The sequence below is a fragment of the Geotrypetes seraphini genome, chromosome 3 (genome assembly GCF_902459505.1).
Source record: "Geotrypetes seraphini chromosome 3, aGeoSer1.1, whole genome shotgun sequence".
NCBI lineage: Eukaryota > Metazoa > Chordata > Amphibia > Gymnophiona > Dermophiidae > Geotrypetes > Geotrypetes seraphini.
In genome coordinates this window covers 36,418,338-36,444,887 of record NC_047086.1, presented here as the reverse complement: position 1 = coordinate 36,444,887, position 26,550 = coordinate 36,418,338, and the positions used below count along the sequence as shown (strand labels likewise).

Below are 26,550 nucleotides of genomic sequence, written 5' to 3'. Positions count from 1 at the left end.
AACCTCTGCACATCAGGTTTGGACTGTGTGGAGGATTTGTGAGGTTTAGTGCCAGAGACGCGCCTGCATATCGTTAGCTTACTCCCCAGGCTCTCCCAACGCCATTTTCACAGGAGTCGGGGCAGAAGGGACTTGAAGAACCTCCTTGGAAGTCAAAGACACTGCATCTGGGCAAACCTCACCCCCCTCATGGGCTGCTGTGCATCCAACAGTCATCCACCGCAAATGAGGCATGAATCCATGACATCCTGCCCTGGGGAGGTCATCTATGTGGTTTTCTTTAAAAAAATAAAGCTGGCAAGTATAAAAAATAACTTTAAAATCAAATCTGGAAAAATCCAAGATGGCCACTGAGGGCCTGTTTGACTAAAAATAGTCTGGGAAAAATCACAAAGAACCCTCAAAAACAGAGATTTTAGGATTTTAGGGATAGGGGGTTTAGGGCATGCAGGGAAAACACTTAAAACCCCCTTTTTAAAGATCCCCCCCAAAAAAATCTCTGAGTCAAGCTGTTAGCTTGTACTCACAGAAACATGTGCTGACAGGAAAACACTGTGAAATGTGCCGAATGAGAGAAACTATAGACAAGAACTGAACACAGCTCACAGGCAGATCCTTTGCCTCACTGAACTGGAATTCTGGATTTCAAATCTTGTGACTGTCGCACTGGCCTGACCATCATGGCTGGAGACCTCCACCACCCTTGAACACGTTGCACAGACGCCTGGTAAAAGAATGCAGTCTGGCTCCGATCCCTGTCGCGCCTCCACGGAACTGCTCAGCCTGCACTCTATCCACTAGCAGATGAACCTGGGGTGAGCAAGCTCCCAAGGGAATTGTCCCTGAGCCCCGACCTGATGTGCAGGCTGTCCAGGGGACACCCCCCTCCCCCCACAGAAGCAGACTTTTTCCAAAGGTCTGCAATCTTCCGCAGTCAAGGATGTCCCGCAAGAAACCTCCACAGCATGAGGGCAAAAATCGCGAATGAAAAATACTGAAATTAAACACGAGCAGAAAAGATAAGCTCCTACAACCTGGCCTGTAGAAAAAACTGGTAAGCTGAGGAGCATGCACAGTGATGAGGTATGAGAGGGAGGGCTTAACGCCTCTGAAGTTTTGAAGCTTCCTACAGATCCTGGCGGGTGGACAGAAATAACCCATTGGTCCACGAATAAAGTAGGATTATACAAGAAATCACTATGCTGGAACTACCTAACAGCGGTATATCGAGTTTTAATAAACTACAGTTTAAACAACTACAACTAGTGCAAAATACAGCTATCAAACTGCTTTTCAGCATCAAAAGATACAACTGTGTCTCTCCATTCTTTCTTCCCAAGCACTGGCTCCCTTGTGGCCTACAGGATTCCCTTCAAGATCCTGTTATCCCTCGGATTTTGTATACGGGCTTATCACTACTTCTTTCTAGACTGCTCATTCCATATTCTCCAAAGAGAATACTTTGCTTCTCTCAGCAGGATATTTTGACTTTCTCATACTCAGGTCCACCTCAACTCCACTAGACACTCCTGTTTCAGCACTTTTGCCTCAACCCTTTGGACTAACCTCCCTCTATACATTAGAGCTGAGTCTTGTTTTAGCAAATTTAAATTTCCGCTTAAAGCAGTGTCTCTCAAACTTTCATGAGCTGGGGCTAAAGGTAATGGCCATGGCTTGAGGCACACACATATTCCCAGACTTTCTTTGAATGCGGTGGAAGGCAGAATCTTCCAGCCTAAGGCAGGAAAGCAGCAGACAACAGATCCTCTGGACAAGCAGATGTTGTAGCCTATGATTAGACCCCTGAAGAAGCCTACAGTAAGGCGAAACGGGTCCGTTGGGCACAATGAATTGAATTTGTCTACAACGGAAGGCATTATAAGATAAGTGCCGTTTCCAGTTAAATCATTAGCACTAAAGCACTTTATTTGAGTTTATTGCACAAAGCATTTGCACCTTTTATAACACATAAAGCTCAATGAAAGATATCCTTTACCTGCATAAGCTGTTAGAAAAATCGAGTATGACTTAACAGCGCAGGTATCTGAGAGTTCTATGGTAAAGAAAAATATTTATATATCATAGATATTTTACATACAAGTCCTGTATATATTATTGATCTGTCGATAAATGGACTTGTTTCTATTGCAATATTTTTGCATGGCTTGAGGCTCCCAGAAGTGCACAGACATCGCCGTGATGACATCACACATATGCGTGACATCATCACGTCGGCATCCGTGCATGTGCAGAGGCCCTCCAGATGGGTCCTGAGACGCCAGTAGGGGGTGCTAGCAGGGAAGAGGGCCGGAGAGGCACTGGCGCCAGCTGATTGTCTACACCAGTGTTTTTCAACTACTTCAAGCTAAGTACCCCCTAGGTCTAACAAATATCAACTGAGTACCCCAAACACAGACCTCCCTAGGTCCACTCAAGCTCTGCCCCAGATCCCATCCCCTTAACTAATTGTAATGCAATTTTTTCCATTCATTTTTCAGATATAAATTCTCAAAACTGACATATTTCAATCACTATATTAAAAATAAAATCATTTTACCTACCGGCGATCCTCTGCAGGCTGCTATAATTAGCTTTAAAGGTGAGTCCTGGAAGCTGGGGGAAGCCGGAGAATGCTAGAGAGAAGGGGAAACATGCAGGCCTTCGGCAAATCGGGCAGTGCTGACGCTGTACCGCGTAGGGAAGTCAGCTGGCAGGCGCCTCTCTTCCTCCTCAGTGTGCTGCGGCACACTTGAAATCTCAGGAGGCACACAGTTTGAGATACACTGGCTTAAAGCATATGATGACCTCCCCCCTTTCCCTCTAGCTCATTCCACATTCACAGGAGATAGCATTATGTCCAGCATCCTGACCTTATGCTTTATTCCTTTCTCCTATGCTTCTGTTCTATTATATTGTTACTCTGCCTCCTGTTCTCTTCCTCATGCTCTACCACTGTTTCATTCCATGAACCTCATTTCCCCCAATTTTATCTTGTAAATCACTTAAGATACATGGCTTTGATTTGTTGTACAGCAGACTTGAAACTGATGAACCAGTTGTTCAGGAAGCTTAAGAATCAAAAAGTTAAACAGCAGTAGACCACAAACCTAGTGTTTTCAGTAGACTTGACTTGGTCAAGGACAAAAACAAAATAACTATTATGACAGCAAGCATTAATTGATGTCTCATCCACCCCCCAAAAAAATATATATCCAGCTTAGGAAATCTTGACATCAATAAACCTGGCAATATCCCAAAGGCCACAGTGGCTAGAGAAAAAAAATAAAAAAAAGAAAGAGCTTACCTGTATATCTGCCCATGTTCCAGAATTGATGGCTTCCTCAGCTAAAGCCTCCACCTGATCCACAATCACATGACCAACACATGCTGCCTTCAGGAACAAGAGATGGGATGCCTTGTATTTCTTTCTGATGTAACCCACAGGGTCTGGGATTCCAAGTCTGGTTAACGCGTCAAACTCTACATAAGAAGCAAAACTAATTTATACAGTGTACTCATATACTTATGTCAGATCCATCTATATCAAGGATGTCAAAGTCCCTCCTCGAGGGCCACAATCCAGTTGGGTTTTCAGGATTTCCCCAATGAATATGCATTGAAAGAAGTGCATGCAAATATATCTCATGCATATTCATTGGGGAAATCCTGAAAACCCGACTGGATTGCGGCCCTTGAGGAGGGACTTTGACACCCCTGATCTACATGATGAATGCATCTCTCTTTTAGCTAAAATCTAAACTAAGGAAGGACTGGAGGTACATACAAATTTAAGACACAATGACCTACACTCCAGTAAATTGGTATATATGTACAATCGAAGAGAAAATCTAGGTGAAGGAAAAAGGCACTCAGGCTCAGAAGGCACTCAGAGCCATTTCTAATGTGCCCAATGAAGTGAGCTGAGATCATCTTGCTCTGTTTCATACCAGCTATCATAGCCAAAAAATCCTCCACCATATGTTATTCAGACCTGCAGACAAAAAAAAATGGCAATCATAAACAGTACTTATATGCTGAAAACTGTTAATGTTGCACACAACTGCTGGTACTACAAAAGAGCAAATCACAAACAGTTATTCATATGCTTTAAATTGTTATGCTGCATGAGCTGCTAGGTAATACTTAAAATGACTTTAATTTGCTTATCTTGAGAAAGCACAGGATCTCCCGATGGTGTCTTAAGATCCTCTAAAAAATAAAAACTGTCTTCATTATGTGTCTATAGATATATCTCAATCCATTCTTTACTCAAAAAGAAGCACAAAAAAACAAGCTGGAACAAAATCAAACAGAACACACATCTCTGGAGCACAGAAATGCTCTCACTCAACGATGTAAAGCAGCTTGATATCACTGCATAGAAAACAGTCAGAAAAGGCTAGAACCAGGTATGTGTGCTCTATTTGTTTTGTTTCAGCTTGGTTTTTTTGTACTTCAAGTAAAGGATGGCTATATATATATATATATAGATACGTGGAGGGCCATAATCAAAAGAAACGTTTAAGTTGAACCAGATCTGAAGCAGTAATAAGCAGAGGATGGATAACATTTTCCGATTCTGGATATTACTGCTTCAGATCTGGTTCAACTGATGGATAATGTCATGAAATTAAACAGTTCATTTCATCTTCTCTGGGAGCTTTTGGACTTACCGTATTTTCACTCATATACCGAGCACCCGTGTAAAACGCGCACACAGGTATAGCGCGCGGGAAACTGTAATTTATGTAAATAAATTTTTATATACCGCGCATAACCGTATACCGCGCATGCCGCCCCGACTCTCCCGTCGCTGCCCGACTCTCCTTTCGCCCGCCCCGACTCTCCTCTGGCCACCCCGACTCTCCTTTCGCCCACCCCGACTCTCCTCTCCCCTTGAAGTCCTGTCCCCACCCTGAAAGCCTGATGCCCCCTTCGACGTCCAATTCACCCCCCCCGAAGGACCGCTCGCACGCACTCGCACCCCCACCCCAAAGGACCGCTCGCACGCACTCCCACCCGCACCCCCATCCCGAAAGACCGCTCGCACCCCCACAGCCTCCCGACCCCTCCCCATCATGTAGAAGCTCCTACCGTTGTCCTGCTGCTTCCACTTGGCGGTCCCGGCCCTTCTGTGCGCCCTGCGTCTGTGCTGCTTCCTCTTCAGGCGGTCCCACCCTTTCTCTGACGTCCTGAATTGATCCAATCATTTGACCTTCTTTGGTCTCCGTCACATATAAAATATTTGGGAATTAACCTCTATACATCCCTTCCTGCTACTATTAAACATAATAGTGATAATCTCATAGCTATTCTTAAATCATTAATACAATCTTGGCATCCCCTTCACCTTTCCTGGTGGGGTAGGATAGAGACAATCAAGATGGTAGTAGCACCTAAAGTTAACTTCGTACTCAGCATGATCCCTCACATATTCTCGCCTCACTTTTACAAACTGATTGATAAACACATAAATACCTTTATATGGAATAACAAACCGCCTAAAATAGCTCTTAAAAAACTTAAAGCTCCAAAGACCAAAGCAGGGGTTTTTCTTCCAGATTTTCTAACTTATCATAAGGCATTTATAGTACAACAGACCACCCACTGGTTTTCCACCTCGAATGCTTACGTCCCCCTATGGCTCCAACTTGAACGTGCTCTCTACCCGGCATATCTGACGTTGGCCCCGCTATTAACTTCTGATGCTTTATTTTCATCTGTAAACCCCATCATATCCCAATCTGTTACCTGTCTCCTTGAATTCAATGAGCTGTTAGAAATACCCGTCAGAACTTCAGCATATATCTCCATTTGGTATAACTCATCTTTTCTAATAAATAAAAAACCAATAATCTGGCCTCAATGGTCCAGACTTGGGATACAATACTTGATAGACATCTGTACCCCCTCTCTACAACTTTTGACCTTCTCGGAGTTGCAAGCCAAATTCGCCCTTCCGGCCTCATCGTTCTATCAATGGCTTCAACTCACCTCCATGATAAAAAAATCTAAAGTCTTACAGCTGAAAATCTTAAGAACCCCTACTATACTTACGCTGTTTCCCAAACTCCTAGTAATAGGCCATGTTGCTTCACATCTCTATAAAATACTTCTGAACTCCCGAACTGATGTTCATATCCCCGTACAAAACTCTTGGGAATTAGATTTAAATTGCCATTTACAAGATAAACAATGGGAAGTTTTTTGGTCTAAAACTATCCGAACTATTCCATCAGCCAACTCTATGCAATTCATGTTCTTTCTACATCACAAAGCCACTTGGACGCCTCAAAAACTACACGTCTCAGGTCTGCTGCCTGCTAACAAATGCTGGAACTGTAAATTGCATCCAGGTACTTTACTGCATATGCTTGTGGAATGCCCCTGCTTACAAAACTTTTGGACGGATGTCTGGTCAATTATTCAAAAAATTTTTAATTTTACTTTCAATTTTTCTCCTATAGTGGTCATATTGAAATCTGAGACTCCTTTGCTCGACTTAACTGCACCACATTATGCCTTATTTAACACGCTTCTCATTGTCGCTCTGCGACTCATATTATCAAACTGGAAATCGTTTGATTCCTTAAACGTGCACTTTTGGTACCAATCTGTCCTACTACAACACAAGCGTGAAATGCTGATCTCTGCTGCTATTCCCCTGAACGCTAAAGTCCATATTAAATGGGCTAAGTTCACCGAATACCTGAATTCTCTCTAATGCCTTACCGCTCATAAGTTAATGCCTAACGTCTTTTATATCTTATATCTCTCTTTCCAACTTCTTCCTCTCTCTCTTTCTGGCCTCTGGGGGACTCTCTCTTCTCTTTCTCACCCCTTATTGCTTTCTTACTTACCTTTCGCCCTCCGCCATCACCCTTCTTTTTCTTTCTTTTCCCTCTTCTCTCCTGACTTTTTTTTCTTTCCTTGAATATCTTCCCGCTACTTATCACAACACCATAGAATATTTTTACCTCTGATTATATGTATCTAACGATTTTCTGTTGTGCTTGAATAATTGTTTTTACTCATTTATTGTTCCACGATTATGGTATTGATATTGATTGTTTGTTTCTCTCCTTTTTTTCTATTTTGATAAAATTTTAAATAAATTTTCAAGAGGAAAAAAAAAAAATACATATATACCAATTTACTGGAGTGTGGTTCATTCTCTCTTTTAGCTTACACAATAAGGAGGTATTTCTATAGTATAGGCACTAATGTGCATTTACCAATGCTTAAACATTTAGAATAGCAGCGTTTACATGCATTTGTAGGCACATTTGACTGCCAGAATTCTACAAAAATACTATTCTGTAAATATCTACTTACCATATATATCATGTATTTGCAAGGCGGTGTACACACAGGTAGGGCTCAAACTTACAATCATAATATAAAATACTGTAAATTGTGTGTTATCTGCAGCTATTAGGTGGTAAGACTTGCATAAGTGCTTGCACCTAACTTTAAGCACGTAAATACCCGGGTTAGACTAACAGCTCCTATCAGGTCTCCTGCTATATAGGCTTGCCCTCCACTTGCCACGATTGTATGAATAAAAAGTATACTGAACCCCCAGAATTTTCAATGCCCCTGCATAAAATCTCTTTCTAAATTTGACACAGACCTCTGCATTTATAAAATAATGATAAAATCACTGTTGCTCATAAAAATTAAGTTTATATAGGAATTCACTCCAATGTTAATGTATAAGTTGAAGCAATCTACCCTTACCTCCCCCAACTCTAGCTGCTGTCATTGGTTTTAACCATTCTATTTTGTAAAATAAAGATTATGCTATTACCCAACAGTAAAGTGACTTCAAATGAATAGTTTATAACTATACTACAAAAAATCGGAGTATCCTAGTGCAGGGGTAGGCAATTCCGGTCCTCAAGGGCCAGAGCCAGGTCAGGTTTTCAGGATATCCGCAATGAATATGTATGAGATGGATTTGCATGCACTGTCTCCTTGAGATGCAAATCTATCTCATGCATATTTATTGTGGACTAGTGTTAAAGCCCGTTACATTAACGGGTGCTAGAAAGCAGCCCCCTTTCCCTCTCCCCCTCCAGTTCCTCCCTGACTGTCTCTCCGTGTCCCCCCTTCTGTCTTCCCCCACCAAGCAAAGCTGTCCACCTCCCAGTACACCCCTCCCCCAAAGCAGCCCCCTTTCCCTCTCCCCCTCCAGTTCCTCCCTGATTGTCTCTCCATGGCCCCCCTTCTGTCTTCCCACCCCCCCAAGCAAAGCTGTCTGCCTCGCAGCACACCCCTCCCCCAAAGCAGCCCCCTTTCCCTCCCATCCCGTGGTGTGGCCGGTTCCCTTAGTCCCTTGCCGCCCCCTTCCCGCGGTCCCAACAAACGTCCTTACTCCAGCAGGGGCCACAGCACTCTAAACACGCTGCTTCGCGGCCTTCTACTGGCCTGATTTGCTCTGCCGTGTCAGGCAGAGCAAATCAGGGCAGTAGCAGGCCGCAAAGCAGCATGTTTAGAGTGCTGCGGCCCCTGCTGGAGTAAGGACGTTTGTCGGGACCGCGGGGCGGAAGAGAAGAGGAGTGGCGGCAAAGGACTAAAGGAGCCGAAGGTATGGTCGGATGGGAGGCTGAACGGGGGTTCGGGTGTGCCGGGGAGAGGAGCGAAGATGCCGACGACGACCTTTAGTTCTGACCGAAGTTAGTTTTTAAGTTGTAAGCCTGAGTAGTGGCTTGTGGCCAGCAGGGGGTGCTGGTTATGGGACAGAAATGGGAATGGATGTCGGAGCATGATAGTGCAGTATTTTTGTAGCGCCAGTTTTTTGTATGATTCTGGGTAATTCTAGTTAGACAAACATCTGTGTCAGTTAAGGACCACGCCCAAATAGAAGCGTACGGAAAAACAGGTGAATAAAAATTTAAATATAATGTAGCTAAGGCCAGAAGAGAAAAATACACTAAGGATTAATATAAGGGAAAGCATAATAATATCTGTGTATGTACTTTGCTGTTGAGCCAAATCATGGTGGAAATCATGATTACATGGAATCCAGTTTAGGTTGTTTGTGTGTACTATATCTGTCCTGTCTTTGGACACCATCTTGTGCCAGTGATTAGTTTTCTGTCTTCTTTGTACTCTCTGAGTTTTTCCCGCTCCCAGCAGCGTGGGTTAATTAACACCAGCTGTGCTTGCTTTAGACTGGTAAAGAAAAATAACGTGTTCTAAACTGAACTTTGATACTTTCAAATAAAGTCCATTTAGGAACATCGTCACTCCACAGAGTTTTTTTGGTTTTCTCTAAACTGATATATAAAATGTATGAAGTATGAATGGCCAAGATATGAATGAAATTATGAATGTTTGGGGCCCCTGAATGTGATATGTGGTGATATAAATGGATTATAAGAAGAAACACTAAGGAAAATCCTAAAGTAACATCTGGAAGTAGTTAAGTTAGAATCTGAGATGCTGTATCAGTCTCCAGCAGAGGGGAGGGGGATCTACTCCCCCTCCTCCTCCAGAGTAAGGTTTCTGTGTAAGGCTATGCAGTTTGAACCTGTCAGCTTAGGAAGAGTTTTTTCCTTTAGGGCTGAGCATTTCTCAGCACCCTGTTAATAATTGTAGAATTCTTTTGAATATGTTATAATATTAATTCAGAAATCAAATGTACTGTTCCAAACTTTTAACCCTTTCAGGACCATAAGGATCGTAGGCCAATTTTTGTGGTTTTGACGACATTTTTATGGTAAAAAGGGCTTGCAGATGCCAAAAAATTGATTTTTTTTGTGAAATATCATTATTTTTTTTTAAAAAAATCAAACTTCTGGCTTATGGACAGTGTGGCAAGTGAATCTTCTCGTCAATCTGGCAACGACGCTAATGAATGAATGTCGGAACCAGTTTGTTTACATAAAGGCAGTATCAAATGGAATCCGTACATATCAAATTTAGAACTGTAGACTATCCCAATCAAAATTTATAGGATTTTAAAGTTATGGGACAAATATGTCCCTTGGTCCTGAAAGGGTTAAACATGGAAACATGGAGGGATTTATTTTTCCTTTGTCTAAACTTTTAAGACCACCCATAGAATTGTTATTGGCTGTTATGATGATGATGTCACCAAAAAGCCAACAGTATATAATAGAAACTTTGGAGCTAGTAAGACGAGACCATTGTGAGAAGGCCAGCCTTTGGCCACGACGATGATCTCCCATGAGCGCAACGTAAGCAATTATGCTGTTCTTTTGATCTAATAATGGAAAAATAGAAACAATAATTCAATAAATCTTGGTTATAATTTTAAAAACCTTGCGCTGGTGTCATTTTGCATGTATAATTATTTTCAAACCTGAAGCTTTCACAAATGGCGTCAATGACCCTTGCTCAAGCCGCAGCAGCGGCTTCTCTCATGATCCCTGCCTGCGTCGGAAGCCTTCTCCGACGCAGGTGCGGCTCGTGAGAGGAGCTGCGGCGGCGGCTTAGAACTTAATAGAGTTAGTATTTAACTTCGGTCAGAACATTACCTTGGATTCCGTGATCGGGTCCTGTTTGGTCTGCCACTGCCTGGAGGAGCTGAAGAGCAGGGAGTCCCGTGTACAGATTCTCTGCCGGCCAGAGAGAGATTTGCGCGCATTCGCACTCCTACCGGTGCCCTACAGCGCACGGAAAACAGAACACGCAGATGGAGTGCGCATGCGCGGCTAGAGTTTTATTATATTAGATATCCTGAAAACCTGACCTGGCTCCGGCTCTCGAGGTCCGGAATTGCCTACCCCTGCCCTAGTGTAATAGTCTTGCAAACAATGGGTCAAACATTCTCAAGTTTGGATTTGTTTGTATATTTTGTAACCAATATACTGTATTGTTGATAAAGGCAAATTTTAAGAAAGCAGATACAAATAAAAAGAAATAGGTCATGCAGAAGAGAGCTTGAACTAAGAAGTCAGGTATTTCAGACTCTGCCAGAGTTATCATCAATCTTACAAATTCTATAATGACTTCTTTCATTCTCTAAACAAATGTCTCACTACCTAGGTATCCATTTTGTTTGAAAAAGGCATCCACCCAATTACTCTGGGTCCTGGAATAGATATCAGGAATAAATACAGCCTTGTCCTGCCTTCCACCAACCACAGTGCCCTTCAAACGGCCACTGGTAACCAGCTCCTCCAGCACAGCTGCAACCAAAAGGAAAACAAAGATTTAATGTCGGCAAAATGCAGTTAGCAAAAGTTCGCAACCAAATCTCTTCTTGAGCTTTCATTATGTGGCCTAAATAAAAACCACCACAGCAAAAAAATGGGAACAATACCGTATAAGAATGACACAGGAAAAACCAATAAAAATATAAAATATTAATAAACCAAAAATATTTTTAAAACTCTCCAGAATAAAAACAGGTCACAGTGTACAGTGGTGAACAATGGGACTCAACATGGTCCGTGTTTCGGCAGATATAGCCTTCTTCCATAGTCTATGATTCTACTTCGTTGCTCATACAGCAAATAAATTCATGACAGTAGCAACTTTTAAGGACCACGGAGAACTGCGGGTCTGGATGGGAGGGGGAATTCCAGGGAGGGGGGATTTCCAAGGACCGGTTCTGCGCCCTACCTCCAGGCCTATGAGAATAGTGCAAGAGTTCTAACAGTTATCATTAAACATTTATAAAGAAAACATTACTGTTATTCAAATTATACAGTATTTATTTATTACAAAAATATATAACCCAGCCTCACAGCCCAAATCAGGACAGCCCAAGGTGGTATACAAAAATTTCTGCGGGGATGTCATAAGTGAATGCAGTAGCACAGATGGAACATTTCAATTTTGCTTTTCAGTGATTCATATACATTAACCTATGCTGGAAAGCAAAGTTACTTGCCTGTAGCACATATTCACAAAAAACAACAGGATTACGGTAATATTTTTTCTGAAGGAAGCCATCCAAGCCTGAGCCCAGTGCAGGGAACACTCCCCAGCATAAATTCTAAAAACATCTGGCTGCAGCTCACCATGTATGTGCATGCTTTCCTGCCTGTCACCATTGCGCAGGACCAGTTCAATCTGATGCAATAGCCGATAGCACCTTCACTTTCTCCAAGGTCAAGCAGGATGAAATAATCTCACTGATGGGAATCCCTAGCTTCCAAGCTGTCTAAAAAGAAAAGGAGGAGTGGAACTGAGGCCTGCCGAAGACAAAATCTTTAATCAAACTAAACAAAAATACCTTTTAAAAATATTCAGCCAGGAAAAGAAAGCAAATTCGGGGGAGGGAGGGGGAAGGGAAGGGTGGAGTTGGATTCTAGACTCCAAATAAAATTTGAACGACTGTCTGATCAATCTAACTTGGACAGTTAGGAGTCTTGTTTTAGGCAGTAATGAGATGTGAATGTGTAGACTGAAATCCACACTGCAGATCGCCTCTATTAAAGCTGACCTCAGGCAGGCTACTGATGCAGCCGTGATATAACCCTCCAAAGAAGGGTCTCAACCTAGTCCTCGAAACACACCCAGCCAGAAAAGTTTTCAGGATATCCACAATAGAATTACTTTCAAAATTGCATTGCTCACATTCAAAACTCTTAAATCTAGAGAACCAGCCTTCATTGATAAACTACTCATTCCTCATGCACCCATCAGAACTCTCAAATCTTTGTCCCCAAATCAACTCTTGTTCCCTCTCTTAAGACTTTTTGTACCCGCCATATAACCTGCTTTGCTGTTACTGCTCCCCTTATTTGGAACTCCCTATATCAGGGAAGAATCAAATTTAGATAAATTTAAAGGTTCTTTAAAAATTTTCTTTTTCAGAGATGCCTTTGAGCACTAACATGAGTACTCCTTCTTTGCTCTCTTTTTTTAATTTCCAGGCAGTATGAACAATACCTTCCTCTCCTCCTGTCTTATCTTTCTCCATTCTTTTTTTCTTAAAGAAAAAGCTATCTATTTAAAATGTAAAGCTATCTATTTAAATGTAAAGCTAGCTATCCTCTTCATAAACTCTAATTTCTTATGTCCTTCTCTCATTTATTGAATTACCTGTAAACCGTGTCGAGCTCTGTTTATAGAGATGATGCGGTATACAAACTTAAGGTTTAGTTTAGTTTAATCTTATTGTAGCATTTCCAGTAGTACCACGAACTGCTGTGAGAGGTCGCAGCAGTCATTTTAGAAAGCAGCCATAAGGAGGAAGGAGCGAGAGGGCCGCACTCCTACCACAAAGACTGCCGCTGGACCACCAGGTACCTCAGTAGGCCTGGTGGAGAATCGTGGGGTTGAGAGGGAGATTAAAGGGTTGGGGCCTAGACAGGAGACAGAACCTTAGCCATGGGTTGGGGGAAGGAGGAATGAGAGGTGCAGAGCCCTTCGAGGGGAGAAAAATGTCTGACCAGGAGAAAGGGGAGGGAAAGAGAGAGAGATGGCAGACTGTAGGAAGGTAGGTGTCGGACCACTGGGAGGAGGGAGGGAAGGAAAGAGATGGCAGACCATGGAAACACGGAGGGAAGGAGAGAGATGCAAGACTATGGGAGAGGAAAGCGACAGGAAGGGAAAGTACGACATGGAAAAGTAGATTTTGAGAAGAAAGATGAAAAATGGAAAAAGTTGAATGTTAAAAATTAATGACAAAGATGGATCCAGGGCAGAAAGTGAAGAAGGAGAGAAAAACAATCAGGAGGAATGAAGTGCAACCAGAGATTGGGAAATGATGATTAGAAAAATAAAATCATCAGACAACAAAGATAGGAAAAATGATTTTATTTTCAATTTAGGGATTGAAATGTGTCAGTTTTGAGTATTAAATCTGATGTCTATATTTTGCACTATATTAGTCTATTTTTCTGTAGCTGTTACTGAGGTGACATTGCATATTTTAAAGTCATCTGCCTTGATCTCTTTGAAAAAAAAACTGAATCTAAATGATAATTAATATTTTCTCTGCATACAGTGTGCTTTGTGTAGTTTAATTTTGCAGTTACTATTATGTATTGTTAATATGATTATATTGTGTGTATATGAAAAATGAATGGAAGAAATTGCATTACAATTAGTACTATTATTATGGGGGCAGAGGCGGAGCTTGGGAAGGGGTACTCGGTTGATATTTGTTAGACTTAGGGGATATTTGGCTTGAAGAAGTTGAGAAACACTGTGCTAGAGTCAGTCCAGCTTGGGCAGAAGTAAAACAGATGCCAGCCAATTCAAGAGACTGTTTCCCAATGGCAGTTCTCATCCTATTTGGGTCAAAAGAAACAAAAAGCTAGGTGATTTTTCTATAAGATTTAGTTTGCTCCACATAGAAAGGCAAGGCTCTCTTGCAGTCCAGAGAGTGCAGTGCGCTTTCACCATTATAGGCATGCAGATTTGAGGAAAATGTTGGCAGAAAAAAATTGACTGCTTAAGGTAGAACTCCAGCAGCAGAAAAAACAGGGGAGCCAAGAATAGTGTGTGAGAATAAAATAACTCTGCTCTTGACCCAAGTCTTTAATACTACCTGAGAGGGCACGATCCTCCCCCATTCTTTGTGATTGGCCGGGATAACAATCTTACCGAAACCTAGTAAAGACCCTTTGTATTGTGGGTCCTACAGGCCTATATCCTTTTTGGGGACAGATTACAAATTATTCACGAAGATCATAGCAGCTCGCTTGCAATGAGTTCTCCCACAGTTCATATATGAAGATCAGGTGGGGTTCATCCAGGGATGAAAGACCTTTGACAATACCAAGCGGGCTCTTTATTTGATTGAACAAGCTCACTTGGATGGGGAGCCATCACTCTTGGTCTCACTGGATGTGGAGAGGGCCTTCGACAGGGTATCTTGGCCGTTTCCTATGGCCGTGCTTAGGAAGGTGGGCCTGTCGGGGCCCTCTCTGCACCGGATAGAGCTTTATATAGACAACTTCTGGCCACTTAAAAAATTAATGGTAGTTATATGGCCCCCTTTGAATTAGTGCGGGGGACGAGGCAGGGTTGTGTCTTGTCCCTTCTTCTCTTTGCTTTGTCAAGTTGAACCATTGGCACATATATTTCGAGTTGACCCCCAATCATTGGGATTTTTGGTGGTGGGTTGGACCATCGAGTAATGCTTTTTGCAGATGATATTCTGCTGACTTTGACTAAGCTTTTGCAATCTCTTCTAGTGGTGCAAAGGATCCTGTGCACTTTTGGATGGGTATCTGGATTCCGGGTAAATATGCAAAAATCTGAGATTTTAAGTATTAATGTTGAAGACCCAGAAAAACATCAGCTTCAGCAATCCTTTCCTTTCCGGTGGGCGTGGAATTTGATTCATTACTTGGGGGAAAACTTAACCAGGGCACCGGCTCAACTCTATTTTGAGGCTCAACTCAATTTTGAGGCTAAAATGTGTGTACTATTTCAAGAGGTGGATAGATGGGACACTCTACATATGTCTTGAGTAGGCAGTGTACAGGCACTTAAAATGGTAATATTGCCTAAGTTGTTGTATCTATTCATGGCCAAACCACTTACTCTTCCACATGCTTGTTTCCGTTACTTAAATAGGAAGGCTTTTGCTTTTATTTGGAATGTTATATCAATTTAAAGTCACTGGTGGAATGGGTGTCCCTAATTTTCACCTCTATCATTCTGCAGCCTTTTACAGGGGATCTCTTATTGGTGGCTTAAGGTACATAAACCGTGGATGTCTTTATTGCAATCCTGGGCAGGATCTTTGCTGCTCTTGATGATACCCTGGCTCTCACTGTCTAAGTTGTGATAAACAATTCCCTAGCTTAATGGATATGTGAAATATCATCTGGAAGAACGGATATGAAATAGAACTAGGGTGTTCCTTCATAGGCAATACTTTCAATTTACCCCTATCCAATATGTTCCAGATTTTGTGCCAGGGGCTATTGATGACACATATCGCCAGTGAGCAGCTAACTCATTATGCGTTCTAGGCCAAGTATGGCAGGAGGGAAGGTTGAAATTTTTTTCAGAATTGCAAAAGAAATTTGGCATACCGTGTAGATAATTTTTTTTTTTAATTCTTTATTCACTTTTTAATCTTACATCAAGTGTACAAATAATAAAACATTTGAAATACATCACTTGAATTTCTTTCTAGTATTACATCAAATACATAAATTAATTCCCTTCCCACCTGCCCTTTCCATTCATATTTAATCAAAAATATATAAATATAAATATTATTTCCTATTGATTAAACCTTTTAAATATTATTTTTTAAACTAGTCTTTAAGCCTGTTACATTAATGGGTGCTAGAATAGATGTATCTGTATGTCTGTGTTTCTTTCTCTCTCTCTCTTTGGCCGCCGTCTGTGTCCTTCTGTCTCCTCCCCTCACCCCCCCCCCCCCGAGCAAAGCTGTCTGCACCCAGCACACCCCTCCCCCCAAAGCAGCCCCCTTTCCCTCTCCCTAACTGTTTCTCCATAGCCCCTTCAGTCTCCCCCCTCCCCAGAGCAAAGCTGTCTGTTTCCAGCACACTTCCCCCCAAAGCAGCCCCCTTTTCCCTCTCCCTGTCTCTCCATGGCCCCTTCTGTCTCCCCCCCAGAGCAAAGCTGTATGTCCCCAGCACACCCCTCTCCCCAAAGCAGCCCCCTTTTCCTGTCTCTTCATGGCCCCTTCTGTCTCCCCCCCCAGAGCAAAGCTGTCTGTCCGCAGCACACCCCTCCCCACAAAGCAGCCCCCTTTCCCTCTCCCCCTGGCCCCCTCTATTGTTCCGGTTCTTATCCTCGTGGCTGGCTTTAGCGAACCTCGCAGACCACTCTCCAACTCAGTAGCACGTTCCCTCTGACACGATCTTGTGTGTCAGAGGGAACGTGCTACTGAGGTTGGAGAGCGGCCTGCGAGGTTCACTAAAGTCGGCCACGATCGCAGGCTGCTTTGAAGAGGAGGATCAGCGGTGGCGGCAGCAGCGGTTGGTGAGGGCGGGAGGGGGGAAGCTCCAGTGTGTTCCCTGCCAAGGACGCGGGCAGGGAGAGAGCTTGCCAGGCTTCCTCCAGCGGTTGGTGAGTGAGGGTGGAAGGAGGGGAGTGGCCAGAACGTTCCCTGCCGCCGCGTTCTAAAATAGAATTCGGCCAGGGAACAGAAAACACGGCGGCAGGGAACACGAAACCGTAAGTGTGCAGGCGCGCTTAGGGTTTTATTATATAGGATATCAACAACTTCATGATTTTATAGTGTGTAAGGCTTGTAAGGAGCTGTGTTTGTCGGAGAATCCTTTGGAAGCAGCTCTATTGACAGGCATGGGTAAGGGGAGCATTTCTCGTTTACACTCTGCTCTGGTACTCCAATACAACCCTGTTTCATACTATATTGCCAGACAGGAACAGAACCTTGGGAAATCTTTCACAGAGCAACAATGGAAGCAGGGATTTCGGGGCTTCTTAAAACTTACTATGGCCACAAGCTCTTTTAACAATGGTAGTATACACCTGAGAGGCTCTTTAAAATCTACAAATCTGGGGATGGGAAATGTTGGTGAACTGTGGGCAGTTGGGTACTTTGCACATGTTTGGTGGGAATGTCCACAAATTTCTTCTTTCTGGGACACCTTGCTGTTAAATATCTGGACATGCACTTCTAGAACATATCCCAAGAGAGCAGAATGTTGCTTGTTGAATTTTCCAGTGACAAGCATATCTAGGGAGATACGTTGATTAGCTATTCATATCTTTATGGCTGCAAAGATTTTGATAGCTAAGGGACGGAAGACACCTCATGCATCCACTTCATTGTATCATAATATGTTTAATGTTATCAATTAATTGTTCACAGGAGGGGCCGTTTGAAGGGGTTTCATAAAATCTGGGATGTATGTATTCAGTGGAGAAAGCATAATAATTATGGTGGTTATGACTACGATATAACTGGTTTATAAGCTGTATGGTAACTTGGAGGGGCTTGAGGGAGGACATTTTTGAATGTTTTTTGTACAAATACCTGGTATTTTTTCATGCATTCTGTATATTATTTGAAAACCTTTAAATAAAGCTTGGGAAAAATTATTTGTAGATGCCTTTTTTAGTCAATAATTTTCTTCTCTGCACAGTTGATGAATTATTCATGACTTTCATTATATAAGCTATGGCATTAGTTTGTAGATATGATTTCTGATGATTGTTTTTGTGTCTGTTTTATTATGTTTTTACAAAATTATGTATGTAAATTATGTAAGCTGTTTAGTTTTAAACAATATAGAAATTTTTAAAATAAATAAACAAATAAAATAATCTTCTAGATGCACGTTGTTCCTGGATTTTTTTTGTCTCGACTATTTTTTTCTGCTAAGGTAGTACTCAAATATTACCTTAGGAAGGAACTTAGGATGCCTGCACAAACCCACTGTGTTGTAAAATTTAGTGTAATGTGGATGAGCTACTAAGGCTTGTACGCTCACTGATATTAAGTAGCTCAAAGTCAGCCTTCATTAGCTGGTTAAGGACAATATTGAGATCCCATGACACAGTGGGGAAATTGATGGGAAGTTTTAGTAGAAGCCCTTCATGAAGTGAACTAAAGGCTGAGCAGAGATAGGCTTACCCTCTACACAATAAGCTCCAACTACACTGATGTTTAGGTTTATGTTATGACCCCTTACAGAGTTGGTCTTGAGACCTGACTGACAAGTGTAGAAGGTATCAAGTCTCAAATCAGATTTTGTGTAGGGCAGGAAAAAGGATCTAAGGAGTTAATCTTACACTGGAGAGTAAAACCTCTTCCATTTGAATCCATATGATCTCCTAGTGGAATCTTTCCTGGAAGCTGGCAGAACCTGAGACACACCTTCAGCAAGTTCACTTCCAACTTCTCAACATCCAAGCAATGAGCGCTAGGGAATGGAAATTTAGATGTAAGAGGGACTCCTCATCTTCAGTATCAGAAAGCAGTCCAATCTCCATGGATTCTTGAAGGCTAGCCCCAGAAATAGAGGGAACCAATCTGTGTGATATGATATGAATCATGGTTCCGTGCTTCTGTTTGAGTTTCAGGAGAGAGTTTTCACTATGAGAAGTATTAAAGGATATGGGTAAAGAAGAACCTAAGAAATTGGAAGACTGGGCGTCCAAGTGGCAGATGAAATTTAATGTGGACAAATGTAAAATGATGCACATTGGGAAGAATATCCTGAATTGCAGTTACCGGATGCTAGGGTCCATCTTGGGGTTTAGCACCCAAGTAAAGGATCTGGGTATCATTGTAGACAATACGATGAAACCTTTCGCTCAATGTGCGGCGGCAGCCAAGAAAGCAAACAGGATGCTGGGAATTATTTAAAAAGTATGGTTAACAAGACTAAGGGCCTGGTTTACGAAGCCGCGCTAGCAGCTGCGGTAACGGCCCCGAAGCCCATAGAGATTTAAAGGGCTTTGGGGCTGTTGCTGTGCGGCTTCGTAAAACAGGGGGTAAGAATGTCATAATGCCCCTGTATCGCTCCATGGTGCGACCTCATTTGGAGTATTGCGTTCAATTCTGGTCTCCTTATCTCAAGAAAGATATAGTGGCGCTAGAAAAGGTTCAAAGAAGAGCGACCAAGATGGTAAAGGGGATGGAACTCCTCTCATATGAGGAAAGACTAAAATGGTTAGGGCTCTTCAGCTTGGAAAAGAGACAGCTGAGGGGAGATATGATTGAAGTCTACAAAATCCTGAGTGGAGTAGAACGGGTACAAGTGGATCGATTTTTCGCTCTGTCAAAAATTACAAAGACTAGGGGACACTCGATGAAGTTACATGGAAATACTTTTAAAAGCAATAGTAGGAAATTTTTTTTCACTCAGAGAATAGTTAAGCTCTGGATCGCGTTGCCAGAGGATGTGGTAACAGTGGATAGCATAGCTGGTTTTAAGAAAGGTTTGGACAAATTCCTGGAGGAAAAGTCTATAGTCTGTTATTGAGAAAGACATGGGGGAAGCCACTGCTTGCCCTGTATTGATAGCATGGAATATTGCTACACTTTGTTTTTTGGCCAGGTACTAATGATCTGGATTGGCCACCATGAGAACGGGCCACTGGGCTTGATGGACCATTGGTCTGACCCAGTAAGGCTATTCTTATGTTCTTATGTTCCCAACAGAGGAGAAAGGCATCCAAGGCTAGGCTGCTGTGTGCTTCTAATCTGGAGCAGAACTAAGAAACCTTCTTGTTGAGATAAGTGGCAAAAGGCCTACTGAAAGGTACCACACTCAGATCAATAATTATGTTTTAAAACCACTCCTGTGGTTGCATGACCCTAATCAGTCTGTCCACCAGTTTTTTCCCTTCTAGCTAAATGGTTCTGAGAACTACCTTGTAAAAGGTGGCCCATCTCCACAAGATAAACAGTCATGCCTCCCTGCTTGTAGGACCAAGATAATTTGTTTTACTAGCCAATCCTCGGGACACATCTAGTCAGTCAGGTTTTCATGATACCCAATCCATGGTGAAGCCATGATACCCAATACCATGGTGAAGCCTGGGCCAGTAGTGTCAAACCAAAGTACCAAAAACCACTGGTGCCATGGGGAGGCTCCACCTACCATGAGGGAATGGAGATCAACAATAACTCAGTGCATGCTAGCACTGATGCCCATTAAGTCTTTGACATCTATGTGCTGCCTGCAGGCAGAAAATGGGTCTCCAGGATAGGCTGTACCACCTTAGATGTCAGCACTGGTGCCCTTAATACCATAGATTCCTGATATATTCTGGAGCATGGCCCAGAGTTGCTGTAAATCGATAAAACCATGTCCTTCAAAGTTATCTGAGGTGTATTGGTGATCTGATCTAAGTTTGATGGAGGCTGTTGCACCCTGTTTGGTTCCTAGGAGGGTGATCGGCCCTTACATTGTGGGTACTTTGAGATCATTGGTGACCTTGATGCCTCAGTGCTCTCAACACTGTGCTTCAAGAAGAATCAATGATGATGCTTCTTGGCCAATATCCAATGCATCACATTGCAGACCTTCAGTACCAATGAAGACAATGGTGAATCCTTCCTCTCTCTCAGGAGGTAATCAGAGTATGCCCAATCCCGATGGTCGTTACCAAACGCTCAACATCATGGAAGCTGGAGGCCTGCTCAATATTCTCTGTGTCCAATGCAGCTCTGGGAACCATGCCGACATGACCGATACTGCCAATGTCAAAGTAGATGGACTGGAATTCTTGGTGCCAAAAATACATTTTACAGTAAATTTACACTGCTTTAAGTTTGTGGTTGCTTGTAGTTGCGTTTTCCTTGCAGAGGCCTTGTTGTAAATGCTAGCATTGGGACATATGCATCACCGATCTTTTTATTATGTTTAGTGATTTAGGAATAGCTGACGGGGAGGGAGGGTGAGCAATCTTTATAGATTGGCTCATCATAACAATCCAGATTTCTAACCTCGATTTATTTTCAAATCAACCATTTACCCTCTTTTTGGGAAGGGAAGGATACCTTGCTTTATATTTAGATCAATTTATATTCTAGCATATATGGTACTTCTATTAAAGACCTGGGTGAAGAGCCAAGTTATCGGGATATGAACTGTGTGGGACAACAGGGAATCTACTTCCTCATTGCGTCATGGAAAACTGAAGACTGAATTGGTCCAGCATGATAGGTAAGAAGGTGCACACATGTGTAGTGATCCACTTCCAAATGTTTCTAGAATGGATGATGGGGAACATATCCTGCACTGGGTTGTCAAATGGCATCACCCAACAATGAGATTATTTCATCCTACTTATCCTCAGAGAAAGGATATTTATACTGTCTTTACACTATAGCAAGTAATTCACATCAATCATTTTTTTTTTTTTTTTTTTAAAAGCTAATTCTACAGCTATTGAGAAAGGAGTGGAAAGGCAAGGCTCAACCTCAATCTACTGCATGCCCCAGGAAATAAACTGGGCGGACTAGATGGACCTACCTCTTCATAATTTCTGGTTCTACACAGACTTCTGACCAGTTTTGCTGAAAGCTCATTCTCTGCACTAAGAAAACTCAAATACTTGTGATTACAGTATTCCCACCAGAAGCAGTAATCAGCTTTTAAAAGATAACAGGGAGTAAACAATTGCAAATTAGAACTGTGCATTAATGCTGTAACAACAAGACCTGTGTCAGTCTGCCAAAAGGTGGAAGCCTTACATCAAAGCTTAATGTTCATATCACCTTAAAAAACACACACTGACATCAGCAGAACAGATTAATGCTCTTTAATTCTCCCACTACAACATTCTTGGTCTAAAAACACACACATGCCAAGTATCTTGGATGTTATAAACCTGATTGTTGTGTAGAAATCAGGGCCAGCATACAGAACACATCAGATGTGCTGAGTAATAAGAACAGGTATAAATGTGTTGCCCTTGTGAATTCATCCTCAGGGTGCTCTTAATTTACCAAACGTCTCTAAGCCTGATAACTGATGGCAGTAAGGTGAATTGCTAGCAAACACAACCATGATAACAAAGCCTGCTGACACTTTATTTTCATTACTTTCTTATCTGTCAAGAGAAGACTGCACCTCACAGTCCTATTGTTCTCCTTTTAGAAACTGGTTACTTCTCTTGTCTATATAGAAGACATAAATCCAAAGCAGATAACGGCAGGAGTATAAAGTGGGACATAGGCAAACTTTCACTTAAAAAATAGTTATTTAAAAGTAGAAAAAAAAAACCAACAGGTTGAAAATCAGGGCAGGAATAATGCATGGGCAAACTAGCCATGTGCCTAGGTCTTAATCTGTTACAACAATAAACAGGAAGTAACACCAAAAAATGATTGTTTTCTTGTTACAATGGACATGTGTTCTTTATACACGATTATTCCTCAAAATGAAGCACTGCAGATTTTGCAACAGAATTTAGAGACATGTTCGAGACCGCATCTGGTTCCTACCAAGTTTATTTTGGAACTAGCTGAGATTACTATGAAAGAAAGCTTTTTTTTCTGTTTGAAGAAAATCTATTTCGTCTTCACCATGGCTCCCTCGGTGGCAAATTTATTCATGGTTGCCTTTGAAAATCAATGGGTTTATACCTCTAGATATTTCCCTTAGATCTCGATATGGTTTAGATATATCGACGATATCTTTTTCATATAAAAGGATACTGAAGGAGAGCTGAAATGTTTTTTACATACATTAATCGTTGTCATCAAAATGTAAAGTTTACTCATATTTATGATAAACTTAGAATCTCATTTTTGGATGTATCTGTTATCTGGCATGAAGACAGCTTTCAGACTAAAGTCTATCGAAAGGACACGGATAAAACTTCAGCGCTTCATTTCTCCAGTTTCCACCCAGTCAGTCTTAAAAAAGTCTCCCCTACGCCTAGTTTCTCCACCTAAGGAGAATCTGCTCCTCAGTAGTTGATTACAAAAATCAATTAAAAGAAATGAAAGAAAGATTTGCCAGAAGAGGCTATCCTAAAAAAGCTATTACTACAGCATTCAAAAGAGCTTTATATAACAAGGATCTTCTTTTAGCTCCTACAAGAATTGCTGATGTACAATGTGGTGATACGGAACAAGAGGAAAAAGTCACCTGTGTTCTCACATATGCAAAAAACAGTCCCACTGAAGTTAAAATCCTCAGAAAACAATGGCAAATGCTTAGCATTACCGGGATATTTTAAGGATTCTGGCCTGCGTATTGCTTACCGCATATCTAAAAAGCTAAAAGGAATACTATGCCCGGCTATATTCCATCTGCAGAAAAAACTGCAAGTACTGCTGAGATTGGACAACTGAGCGCAAGGTTGATGGCGCGCCGAAGAAAAGCACTATTTTAAAGGGTTCCGACGGGGGGGTGTTGGTGGGGAACCCCCCTATTTTACTTAACAGACATTGCACTGGCGTTGTGGGGGGGTTTGGGGGGTTGTAACCCCCCTCATTATACTTTAAACCAAACTTTTTGCCTGTTTTTTAGGGGAAAAGTTCAGTTTTAAGTATAATGTGGGGGGTTACAACCCCCCAAACGCCAGCGTAATGTCTGTTAAGTAAAGTTCCCCCCCACACCCCCTGTCGGAGCACTTTAAAATAGTGCTTTTCTTCGGCGCGCCGTCAACCTTGCGCTTAGTATTTGGCTCTCAGTTGTTGGCGCGCCGTTGTCTCGCACGATTTAGTCCTGTCACCCTTTGGGAGTAGTATACACCTCTTAAATGTCCTCCCAATTTAATCTATGTAGGACAGACATCTAGATCATTCAATATTCGGCTAAATGAACATTAGAGCAACCTCATGAGGGAGGTTTTAACTGCACCTCTTGCAAAACACTGTAAGAAGTATAAGCATGACTTTTTTTCTTTACGAGCTGTGGTTGTTGATGTGATACAGAAGGGGAGGAGAGGAGGGGATTTTAAGAAAACACTGGCTCAGAAAGATCAACGCTGGATATTGAAATTGAAAACAACTGAACCTGAAGGTTTAAACAAAGCTTTAGAATGGCAGCATTTTTATTGATTTGGTTAAAGTTCTTCTGTGGTCAATCATCTTTAACTTTTACTTTAGAAGTGTTTAAGGTTGTCCATAAAGGTAATATATAAAAATTTAAAAAAAGTCATTGCCAGCCCTTTCCACCTTAAGGAGTTGGCAATTAAGTTTAATCATTACATTACATTACATTAGTGATTTATATTCCGCTTGTGCCTTGCGGTTCTAAGCGGATTACAATTTATAAGACTGGACATTTCCAGTAGCGGTGCAGTACATAGATTCAAGAATGTGTCAGGATACAATTGTTAATCTGGGTTTTTCGGAGGAACTTGAAAGCTAATAGTAGATTGTGATAAGTTGTTGTGATGAGTAGATATAATAAAGTCAGGATTCTGGTAGGTTGTTGTGATGAATAGAAATAATAAAAGTCAGGGTTCTGATGTATTGCGATGGTGGTGGTCATGAGAGTATTTTCTATTGTTGTTGAGGGGTTATGATGACATGACATGACATGGATGTGACAGACATCAGGTCGCTCTCTTAAAAAAACAACGTAACGCCATGTCTCCCTTTGCTCAGAACCGGCAGGCGTATGTTTGTAGCCAAAAAGAAGCGTTGCTAGAGATATTTTCCCCGATGCAGCGGGGAGGTAGTGTATCCCGCAAAACGCATGCCGCGTCGGATGTTTAAAAGATACCAGCAACGAAAGGCCTTGGTTTTCTAGAGCAGGAGTTATGCACTTTAAGCTTTACAAGCAGAAATGAATTAAAGAAGCTACAAGTTTACAGCACGAATGCACTTTTCAATGAAGCACTTTACAAGCACCAGTGCACTTTCCTAAGATATGTCAGTTCTGTGTTCCAAAATGAATTGTTAGGTAATTGATTAGTTAATCTAGTATGAAGTAGAAGATCTACATTAAATGAATTTTAAGCAAAAAAATATTTTTAAAAATAATAAGTAATGAATTAAATGAATGAATTAAAGTATTGTAGTTTAAAAGGTAGGGAGGATGGGCTCAAGCCAGTGATGTAAGTAGAAGCAAGAGAACAACTTGGCTTGTCTCTTTGAGAAAATCTGTTATAGGGTGTAGCTCCATAATCTGAGGCTTGTTCCCCTATTTACAAAATCCTTTCAGTATCATTTTGGTTACTGGTGGTTTATATAATCATTGATTTAATTAATAGATCTTAATCTGACCATGCCCAGGCCTATTTTTAAGATTCTTATTATGTTAACAATAAATTCCACCATCAAGCCCTTCTGTATCAAGACTCCAAAGAAATTCACATAGAAGTGCAAAAAAGTAGAGAATGATAAGGGGACAAAGTTTGTCCCCATCTCTGCCCCATTCCTGCAGGCTCGATCTCCATTAACCCCCATTCCTGAAAGCTTAGTTCCTATCCCCACGGACTCTGTCCTTGTTTGCACAAACCTCAAACACTTATGATTTTATATTTAAATCTTTTTATTAAAGTAAAAAAGGGATAATATTCTGTACAACTTTTTATAAAACACAAATAGAGCCTTCTATTTCTATCTGGTTTTGGTACGACCCTCCCAAAGAATCAGTTATCCATGAGGTCCATTTCTGATAGCACATCTAAGTCTGACTTTGGACATTTCCCGAAAAATGTCCACAGTTGGAGGCGGAGAAACAGCCACTTTTGAATGGGACGTCCAAATAATTTTTTTAAAAAAATCTCCCACTTGGACATCTTGGCTGCCAAAAAGTTTAGACCGTCAGGACTTCTAACTTTATTCACCATTTTTGACCCCCCAAAAAATCCAAATTATAAATTCCAAATAAGCACCACTTAGATGTGGAAGGGACCAGCATTGTAATGGACTGGTCAACAGACACCTTAATAGTGGGGCACATTAGAGGGCACTGCTGTGAACTTAACATAAAGGGTGCCAGATAAATATTTCACCATAACCCTCTTAGTATTTATGGTGAGCCCTCCAAAACTCCCCCAAAACCTACTATACCCACCTGTCTCCCAGCCTAATGGCCTTTATGACTGCAGGTGGCACTTATATGGCAGTATAGTAAGTAGGATTTTGGTGGATTTACCACCTCTCCCCACCCCACCCCAAATGAATAAAACAGTACATACCTGATATGCAGCATCTGGTATGGAAAGGTTAGTAGTGTATGGGCTAAA

At 41.7% G+C, this 26,550-nt stretch overlaps 1 protein-coding gene across 4 annotated transcripts in view; it reads right to left on the bottom strand.

The window, feature by feature from the left end:
• The window catches only part of UFL1 (UFM1 specific ligase 1), a 149,236-nt gene that overhangs the window by 60,322 nt on the left and 62,364 nt on the right, over positions 1-26,550 (bottom strand). For all 4 annotated transcript variants that reach the window (XM_033937241.1, XM_033937243.1, XM_033937240.1 and 1 more), the window contains 2 exons: positions 11,013-11,159; positions 3,305-3,480 (listed from right to left, as the gene is read on the bottom strand). In XM_033937241.1, coding sequence (XP_033793132.1) covers positions 3,305-3,480; positions 11,013-11,159 — 323 coding nt within the window. The remainder of the gene's footprint in view (positions 1-3,304; positions 3,481-11,012; positions 11,160-26,550) is intronic.